The 10,321-nt window shown below is 42.5% G+C and overlaps 2 protein-coding genes across 2 annotated transcripts in view; both read right to left on the bottom strand.

Moving 5' to 3' along the window:
* LOC129725749 (cytochrome b5 reductase 4) overlaps positions 1 to 1,343 on the bottom strand; it is a 128,504-nt gene extending 127,161 nt beyond the window's left edge. The window contains exon 1 of the mRNA XM_055681914.1: positions 1,135 to 1,343. The gene's annotated coding sequence lies outside the window, so the exon portion shown is untranslated. The remainder of the gene's footprint in view (positions 1 to 1,134) is intronic.
* On the bottom strand, positions 69 to 1,062 carry LOC129725753 (sentrin-specific protease 8). The gene has a single exon (XM_055681918.1). It carries the CDS (start codon positions 956 to 958, stop codon positions 308 to 310), a length of 651 nt encoding a protein of 216 aa, XP_055537893.1. The 5' UTR covers positions 959 to 1,062; the 3' UTR covers positions 69 to 307.
* Positions 1,344 to 10,321: the final 8,978 nt, after the last annotated feature.

Below are 10,321 nucleotides of genomic sequence, written 5' to 3'. Positions count from 1 at the left end.
AAGTTTTTTCACAATCCTGACTTTGACATTCTCATTGATAGGGTTTTCATCAATTCAAACATAAAAAATTAACTCTTCAACTGGAGCGTTCACTCCTATTTATTCAAAGCTTGCGCCGTATATTAAACAAATAAATTACTATGGTCTAAAATGTGCAAAAATATATCGTATAAAACTCAGCTTCTCGAAAAAGCTCGGTGGCTGCCGCCTGCAAGTACCGATTTGCTATGCGCCGTGCCGTGTCTAGAACAACGCTATTCTGGTGGTCATGTTTTGTTGGTTTTTTATTTCGTTCCGCGAACACTTTCTAGTTAATTCTCCCGCCAAGATCGATGATAATGTTAAGTATTTCATCCCGCTTGCCGCAGATTACATCATATCGGGCACTCTTCACGCCCTCGATCCTGCCGGTCCGTCGAATCTGCTGCGTGACTTTATCGACCGTACACAGGACGTGAACCCCGCAGTCGTATCCGTTGCTCTGCTGCAGACAATCGCCGGTCCTCAGCTGTGCCTCCGAGCAATTGAGGGCACGTTTCAGCACCGCCACGAACTGCCGGCAAATGTTCGTGTTGCTGTTGTGCGAGGAATCGAAATGGTAGAAGCTCTTCTCGGGCCTCGAGAACACTAGCAAACTCCAGTGGGAACCACCGGCTCGATCTGCCGCTTGGTTGTCGTTGAGAGCGAAGAAAATAAACGACCGCCGGTGGGCCCTCAGTGGCTCCAGAAAGACACCGATTTCCGCCTCGGACACCATCCGGATGCACTGCGTCACCTCCGGACTGACGAACAGAATGTCCTCTTCGTCTTTGAAGATCAGCTGTTCCAGGTACTCGAAGTAAAACGAAATAATCTGATCGTTCAGCCAGTAGGGACCCTTCAGCAGGTCAACGTCGGACATCCGCAGGCAGGATTCGTGGAAGCTGAGAGCAACTTCGTCGCCTTTAAAGGACGACATTTCGGAGTCGATAAAAACTAAATTTCACTACCGCTTCGCAATCACAAAACAACACAATTTTGACAGCCAATAAAAGTTGTAAACAAAACCGTAGTGATTTGATTGTTGTACGTAAGCAAAAAGTGTTGCGCAGCAACACGAACAACACTAAAGACAAGCAAATGAAAACAACTCACCGACTTGGATGCCCTCGGAAGCTGGATACTCACTCACTAGCACTAGTGGTTATTCACGATAATTGTAATTCGAAACACTCACTTTCGAATTTCATTCGAAGTAAAATTCTTATCACTTTGCACCAAGCTAAAAACCAATTATAAACTGTGGACTTTGGTTAAAAATATACACACGCGTATCACGATGCACGACGTCTGATGCTTTGATATGTCGCAAGCGGAGTGTTGTGTTGCTCATTCTTCGTCTGAGAGAGCATACAAATAAAGAGAAGAGAAGAACACGTGCTGAGAGTTTCTATATTGGCAGGTACTCATCACACCGTAGGTAATCAGCGGTAATTGAATTCGAGGCGCAAAACAGTAACTGTTTCTGTTAAAGTAGTTGATAAAGTTCAAAAACATCAGTTTGAATTATGTTGGAAACCAATAATTCATTTTGTTTACTCCTGGCAAAAAAACATCTTTCACTGGTGAAATTCTCAGCTTTGGACGCGATTTATTGATGACGAAGGTGATATAGGTCCCACCTTCTACCCATACATCTGGTTGTGCCGTTCGATTTATCTAAGTTAGATATTATATAGAGTCATACGGTTGACCAATAGGCAAACAAATAACGATCCGGTTATTAATGCTGACATAGTAGTCCTTCAAAAGAAAACCAATAATTTAAAATAGATATATTTAAAAAAAATTAAAAAAAAAAAGATTTTCTAATAATATCATTGATCCGGAGCTAAACCAGAATGTTTTCAACCCGAAAATTATTATCTGGGCTTGGTTAGGAATTTGCCCTAACCTTTAGGAATGTTAACTAATTCGAATTGGTTCTAGATAACGATCCAAAACTATGACTATTGTAAAAATAGATTTACATGAATGCTTAAATCCAAAAAGGTATATTTACTCTTTGGGTTCTAAAATATTGATGTTGTAATTAAAGTATAAAATATGAAATTTGACGTACGTTAGTTGACGTGTTAGTGCTACAAAAATAGCGAAATATAAGAAATGACTCTTAAATTCGAACAATTTAATCACGAGTGATACCGGGAACGTTCAAATAGTACGATACCACATTAAAATCATGTTGAGGCCATATATATTGTTCAAAGCAGCTATAGTGTTGAATAGTCTTTGAATTCCTTTTCTTCACAAAGCTTTTGAACAGTATATCAAATTTTTATGAAGTTTGTTATTTGTAAGTTTGAGAGATGATTCGTTTGTATGACACTAGTTATGTTCAAATAAGTCGTGTAATACTTGAGATAATAGACTTTCGTTGTTTTACAAATTAAAACATAACGGTTGCTTAAGTTTGATTACAATCAAATGAAAAAGGAACGTATGGGGAAGCCAAACTTTGAAACCACGTGTTCAATCATAATTCATCAGTTAACCCTTAACTATCCCGTTCATTCGATATCAATATTGTTCAAATCTGTTGTGTAGTTTCTAAGATAATGAAGTTTCGTGATTTTTACATTTCGATACATTACAAACAAAGTTTCAGTCTGATTACAGCAAAATTCAATAGGGTGTTATGAGGCAGCTAGACCTTTCATTTGATACTAATTCTGTGGAAATCGGGTCAACCATCTCTGAGAAAAGTGAGTGAGCCCAAGTAGTCATCAGAATATGTTTCTTTTCATAGCTGGATTTCACATTTTTAAACATAACAGGAAAAGTGATAATCCGTTCGCAAAAAAAATCATTAGGGTCTTATGGAGCAACAAGACTTTCCATAAGACACTGATTTTATGAAAATCGGTCCAGCCATCTCTGAGAAACATGAGTGAGATTAAAAAGTCTCCAGAACACGTTTCTTTCTGTAACTTCTGAACCATATGTTCAATCTTCATAAAATTCAAAAGTTGAGGGTTTTTAGGTAGCCCGTTTATTTGAACCAATTTTGTTCAAATCGGTTGTGTAGTTTCTGAGATATTGATGTTTCGTGATTTTTACATTTTGATACATAACCTCTAAATTAGAAATCAGATTACAATAAACTTCAATAAGGTCTTATAGGGCAACTAGACCTTTCATTCGCAATTGATTTCATTGAAATCGATTCAGCCATCTCTGAGAAAATCAACATTCTGTGCCGAACACGCATCAGTATCGGATGTGCTTGGTGATCGCTCCGATAGAATATAAAACAAAAGACGCGCGAGCAAGTGTTGGCATTGTTTGCCTGGTCGAGTGAAGGTTCAAGGTCGCCCGCCTTTGTGCAACTGTTTCGCATCGTGGCTGTTTGCTGGTGCGTAAGCCGATTTGGCTGCTAAGTGATTTGTGATACAGCAGTGGACGAGAATCTCAACACAAAGGAGGAAAAAGAAGAAGCCAACAGTCGACAGCGAGTTGTGTCGCTGTGCTGAGTGATCACACACCCGGCTCGCTGCTGGTGACTGTTTGGAGCTGCTGTATTGGTGCTGCTGGCTGTAACGGCTGCAGCTTCGACCGTTCGGACAACCAACCCTGCTGAAAGGAAAGTAAAGGGGTACGTGTTCTGTCGGCGCTAGTGCGCTAGATTTAGCGCGATGGATGTAGATCCCTCGCCTCCCGTGCCACCATCCCCGAACCCCTCCGACCCTGTCCCTCCTGCCAACCCTTCCTCTGTTAATTCTCCAGTCCCCCCTCGCCCCAGGCTTTACCCGGACGGATCTCAGGGCAGCTTTACTGTTTTCTTTCGGCCAAAAGCAGGACCGAAATCGAAACCGTTAAACATCCTGCAGATTTCGAAAGACCTGACGGAGGGGTACAAGGCCGTGACCGAAATCTCCAAGGTCAGATCCAACAAGCTCCGTGTCGTGGTCAGCGACCTGGAACAGGCCAACGCTATTGCTCGCTCCGAGCTTTTCACACGCGAGTATCGCGTTTATATACCCGCACGAGACGTGGAGATTGACGGTGTCATAACCGATTCGAGTCTGTCGGTCGAGTGTATCTTGGCAAGCGGTTTTGGCTGCTTCAAAAATGCTTTGTTTCACGACGTAAAAGTAAAGATCATAAATTGCAAGCAATTGTGGTCTGTGTCTCTTGTCAACGGCACAAAAGTGTACACTCCGTCAGACTCGTTTCGTGTTACGTTTGCCGGATCTGCTCTCCCTAGCCACGTCTCGATCGATCGGGTTCGTCTGCCTGTGCGATTGTATGTACCCCGTGTTATGAATTGCACCAATTGCAAGCAGCTAGGCCACACAGCCGCCTACTGCTGCAATAAGGCACGATGTAGCAAGTGTGGAGAAACTCATGCGGACGATTCTTGCAGTGTAAATGCTGAAAAATGTATTCACTGCGGGGAAAATCAGCATGAGCTCTCCACATGCCCGGTGTACATGCAGCGCAGAGATAAAATCAAGCGGTCACTTAAGGAGCGTTCAAAGCGATCTTACGCTGAGATGCTGAAGAAGACCGTGACCACTTCTACCATAACATCGAACCCCTTTGATCTGTTGTCCTCTGATGAAACCGATTCTGACGATTCACCAGCGGCCAATCCTGGGGCGTCTAGAAAGAGGAAAAATATTTCCTCTCCTAAACTTCCCCGAAAAGTTCCTAAGATTTCTCAAAGTGAATTGAAAGTTACAAACAAACCAAACAGTGCTGCGGAAAAACCGAAGCAAACTCCTCCTGGGCTTGCAAATTTAAAGTCCCAGAAGGAGTTCCCAGCACTGCCAGGAACATCTAAAACCCCAGTTGTTCCTTTTGCACTCCCAGTTGATGAAACAAACTCTGGATTAGTGAAATTTTCTGACATTGTGGACTGGATTTTTGAAACTTTCAATGTACCCGCTCCAATTAAAATTTTTCTTACAGCATTCCTCCCAACAGTTAGATCATTTTTGAAGCAGTTGACTGCCCAATGGCCCCTCCTTGCAGCGATTGTATCCTTCGATGCCTAATTCAACTGCGTATATGAAGGATTCTATCTCTGTCTTACAGTGGAATTGTAGAAGTATTTTACCAAAAATTGATTCATTTAAAGTTTTAATAAATAGAAACAAATGCGATGCATTTTCCCTTTGTGAAACTTGGCTTACTTCAAATATTGATCTCAACTTCCATGATTTTAGTATTATTCGCCTTGATCGAGACACCCCCCATATGGAGGAGTACTTTTAGGGATTAAAAAGTACTATTCTTTCTATCGTATTAACCTCCCCTCGATTCCAGGCATCGAAGTTGTCGCATGTCAAATGACAATACAAGGTAAAGAGCTTTGTATTGCCTCAATATATATTCCTCCCAGAGCACAGGTTGGGCAACGGCTGCTCTTTGATTTAATAGAACTTCTTCCCTCGCCACGTTTGATTTTGGGAGACTTCAACTCTCATGGTGTGGCTTGGGGTTCCTCTTACAATGATAACCGCTCCTCTTTAATCTATAAACTTTGCGATGACTTCGACATGACTATTTAAAACAACGGTGAAATGACACGTATCCCGAAACCTCCAGCGCGCCCAAGCGCTTTGGATCTATCCTTATGTTCGACGTCGCTACGGTTGGATTGCACATGGAAGGTAATCCTCGATCCTCACGGTAGCGACCATCTGCCTATTCTTATTTCAATTACAAACGGGTCAACTCGCATGCGATCAATTGACATTCCGTATGACCTCACACGGAATGTCGATTGGAAGTTATACGAGGAAATGATTTCAAAAGCGGTCGAGTCGACTCAACATCACCCACCACTTGAAGAGTACAACCTCCTCGCGGGCTTAATTCTCGACGCCGCGTTGCAAGCCCAAACGAAGAAATATCCCGGCGTAACGATCAAAGAGCGGCCTCCAACTCCGTGGTGGGACAAAGAGTGCTCCGATGTCTACACGCAAAGATCCGACGCGTTTTTGGCCTTCCAGAAGGGAGGTATACCCGACGAATATATACGGTATTCGGAGCTTATTACCAAGCTTAAAAGCTTGGCTAAAGCAAAGAAACGCGGATATTGGCGTCGGTTCGTGAACGAGACGTCGAGGGAGACATCGATGAGCACTCTTTGGAACACAGCCCGAAGAATGCGGAATCGCGTAACGGTCAACGAAAGCGAGGAGTCTTCAAGTCGGTGGATATTTGATTTAGCCAGGAAAGTATGTCCGGACTCTGTTCCTGCGCAAAACTTTGTTCGCGATACGTCTCCGGGTCACGACGCGATAGAATCACCTTTTACGATGGCAGAATTTTCAGTTGCCCTCCTGTCCTGTAACAATAACGCGCCTGGGTTAGATAGAATCAAATTCAACTTGTTGAAGAATCTACCCGGCAATGCCAAGAGGCGCTTGTTGAACTTGTTCAATAAGTTCCTGGAGCAAAACATTGTACCGCAGGATTGGAGGCAAGTGAAGGTGATCGCCATCCAAAAACCAGGGAAACCAGCTTCTGGTCACAACTCTTATAGGCCGATTGCAATGCTATCCTGTATCCGGAAATTGATGGAAAAAATGATACTCCGTCGTTTAGACCATTGCGTCGAATCAAATGGTCTACTATCAGATACTCAATATGGCTTTCGCCGTGCCAAAGGGACGAATGATTGTCTTGCGTTACTTTCAACAGATATTCAGCTGGCGTATGCTCGCAAAGAACAAATGGCGTCTGCGTTCTTGGACATTAAGGGGGCTTTTGATTTCGTTTCTATTGACATTCTTTCGGGTAAACTTAACCGACAAGGATTTTCTCCAATTTTGAACAATTTTTTGCACAATTCGCTGTCCGAAAAGCACATGCATTTTACGCACGGCGATTTGGCAACTTTTCGCATTAGCTACATGGGTCTTCCCCAGGGCTCATGTTTAAGCCCCCTTCTTTACAACTTTTATGTAAATGACATCGACGAATGTCTGGCAAATTCATGCACGATAAGACAACTTGCAGACGACAGTGTAATCTCTGTTACAGGAGCCAAAGCTGAAGATTTGCATGGACCATTGCAAGATACCTTGGACAATTTGTCTGCTTGGGCTTTACAGCTAGGTATCGAATTCTCTCCGGAGAAGACTGAGATAGTAGTTTTTTCTAGGAAGCATGAACCTGCTCAGCTTCAAACACAATTAATGGGTAAAACGATTTCTCAGGTTTTGGTACACAAATATCTTGGTGTCTGGTTCGACTCTAAAGGCACCTGGGGTTGTCACGTTAGGTATCTGATGAAAAAATGTCAACAAAGAGTGAATTTTCTTCGTACAATAACCGTACAATGGTGGGGAGCCCACCCAGGAGACCTTATAAGACTTTACCAAACAACGATATTGTCTGTCATTGAGTACGGGTGTTTCTGCTTCCGCTCCGCAGCAAACACACATCTGATCAAACTGGAGCAAATACAATATCGTTGTTTGCGTATCGCCTTGGGTTGCATGCAGTCGACCCATACGATGAGTTTGGAGGTCTTAGCTGGAGTACTAGCATTGAAAAACCGCTTCTGGAGCCTGTCTTATCGCATTCTTATCAAATGTGAGGTCTTAAACCGTCCTGTGATTGAAAATTTTGAAAGGTTAATCGAACTTAATTCTCAAACCCGCTTTATGAAATTGTATTTCAATCACATGTCCCATAAAATTAACCCTTCTTCGAATATTCCAAATCGTGTCGACTTATCAAATACTTCTGATTCTACTGTGTTTTTCGATACATCCATGATAGAAGAAACTCGTGGAATCCCGGATCATTTACGCATGCAGCAGATCCCCAAATTTTTTTCCAATAAATATCGAAACATCAACTGCGAAAATATGTTCTACACTGACGGATCACTTCTTGATGGGTCCACTGGCTTCGGTATTTTCAATAACAATTTAACCGTCTCCCATAAGCTTGATAATCCTGCTTCTGTTTACGTCGCAGAATTGGCTGCAGTTCAGTACACCCTAGGGATTATCGAAAAAATGCCCACGGACCAATATTTCATCTTTACGGACAGTCTCAGTTCCATTGAGGCTCTCCGATCGATGAAAGATGTTAAGCACTCTCCGTATTTCGTGGGGAAAATACGGGAACATCTGAGTGCTTTATCCGAAAAATCTACTCAGATTACCTTAGCGTGGGTCCCTTCTCACTGCTCGATACCGGGCAATGAGAAAGCGGACTCTTTGGCTAAGGTGGGCGCAACAATCGGTGGAATTTATGAAAGACCAATTGCCTTTAATGAATTTTTCGCATTTGTACGTCAGAATACGATCATCAGTTGGCAAAATTTTTGGACCAAGGGGGAACTGGGAAGGTGGTTACATTCCATAATCCCCAAGGTATCGACGAACCCGTGGTTCAAGGGGTTGGATGTAGGTCGGGATTTCATTTGCGTGATGTCCCGGCTTATGTCCAATCACTATAGATTTGACGCGCATCTCCGTCGTGTTGGGCTCGGGGAAAGTGGTATCTGTGCCTGTGGTGAAGGTTATCACGACATAGAGCACGTTGTTTGGTCATGCCCTGTACACCGTGACGCCAGGTCTAAATTAATAGCTTCCCTGCAGGCCGAAGGTAGGCAGTCGGCTGTTCCTGTTCGTGATGTCTTGGCGAGCCGTGACCTATCCTACATGTCCCTTATATATGTTTTCCTGAAATCCATCCACGCCCCAGTTTAGTCCTACCCCCTTCCGCCTGCATCCAGCCTAACGACAAGAACACGTTAAGACTCCGGATCCGGAAACAGCAATCAGACCCGCACGATACTCTCAAGGCCCGAGGGAGACAACCCAATATGCCAGTCCGTAATATCTTGGCCCAGCAGCGGAACATGTGCTTACCTATGGCAATGAAAACCATCATACAGTAAACCAGTGCTTTTAATGCAAAATATTAAAGCTTTAAGTTACATTTAGTTTCAGCTCGTAGTCGGCAGCGAGGATAAAAAATTTGCTTTTAGTTATTAAGATACTTTAGAAAGTAAGCTACCAGATATAATTGGCGCCGTTAAACATTAAATTGTATTTGTGCCGTGTCAAATAAATTATAGATAAACAAAAAAAAAATATCTCTGAGAAAATCGAATGAGATTGGGAGAGCGTTACACACACACACATGCAGAAAATGCTCAGCTCGTCGAACTGAGTCTAGTGGTATATGACATTCGGCCCTGTTGAGCACTTTTTTACCTTTAGTTTTTGCAGTGATTGCTTTACCTTTCTAGGAGAAAGGCAAAAAGTGAAATGATAGAAATTACTTTTAATTTCAACTTCAATCCCGAGCAAGGCCGCAAACATTGAAATAGTACAATATAAAATTTAAATGATGTTGAGGCCACATATTTTGATTGTAGCTATAGTTTTAAACAGTCTGCGGGTTTCGTTTCTTTCTATAACTTTCAAACCACATGTTTAAACAATATGAAATTCATTGTTTAAGGGTTTGAAAGCCCATTTATTTGAATTCAACTATGTTCATAGCTTCTGAGATAAAAGAGCGTTTTTCACATTCTGACGCAGCGCCGAAACTAAAAGTTTGATTACAATGAAATTCAATAGCAACCTAAGCGGCAAATAGACCCTTCATTTGACACCATGATAGAAAGAATCGGTCAGACCATCTCTGAGTAAAGTGAGTGCGAAAGAAAGGTGCACATACACACGTACACACCCACTTACAGGCCCGGATTTGAGGGGGGGGGGCAAAGGGGGCAAATGCCCCGGGCCTCCCGATTGAAGGGCCCCCCCTAGTCCTAGGGCGACCTTTTTTTTTGCTCGTCACTTTCCAGAACGTTACCTCTGAATGTTTTAAGAAAAGAGGGCCTCACAAACAAATTTGCCCCGGTCCCCCCAGCTTCTAAATCCGGCCCTGCCCACAAACAAACATATACACCTTTACATGCATATATGCAGAAAATGCTCGATCCGGCCATTTCAATCATTTTTCTACCTTTTAATTAGCCAGTGATCGTTAGGAGAAAGTCAATATGTTTACTTTTATTATGTGATTTCACATTTTTATGAACAACGGACACAGTTACAATCCGATTGCAATGAAATTCAATAACATCTTATGGGGTAACTAGACCTTTCATTTGACACTAATTTTGTGAAAATCGGTTCAGCCATCACTGAGAAAAATAAGTGAGTTTAAACAACCTCCGTATAACTTTTCTTTACATAACTTTTGAACCATAAGTTCAATCATAACGAAATTCAAAAGTTAAGGGTTCTGGATACAGCCCGATCATTTGAAACCAGTTTTATTGAAATCGGTTGTG

Source organism: Wyeomyia smithii, chromosome 2 (genome assembly GCF_029784165.1).
Source record: "Wyeomyia smithii strain HCP4-BCI-WySm-NY-G18 chromosome 2, ASM2978416v1, whole genome shotgun sequence".
Lineage (NCBI taxonomy): Eukaryota > Metazoa > Arthropoda > Insecta > Diptera > Culicidae > Wyeomyia > Wyeomyia smithii.
Note: the sequence above shows the minus strand (reverse complement) of the source record. Positions and strands in the feature narration are given on the sequence as shown.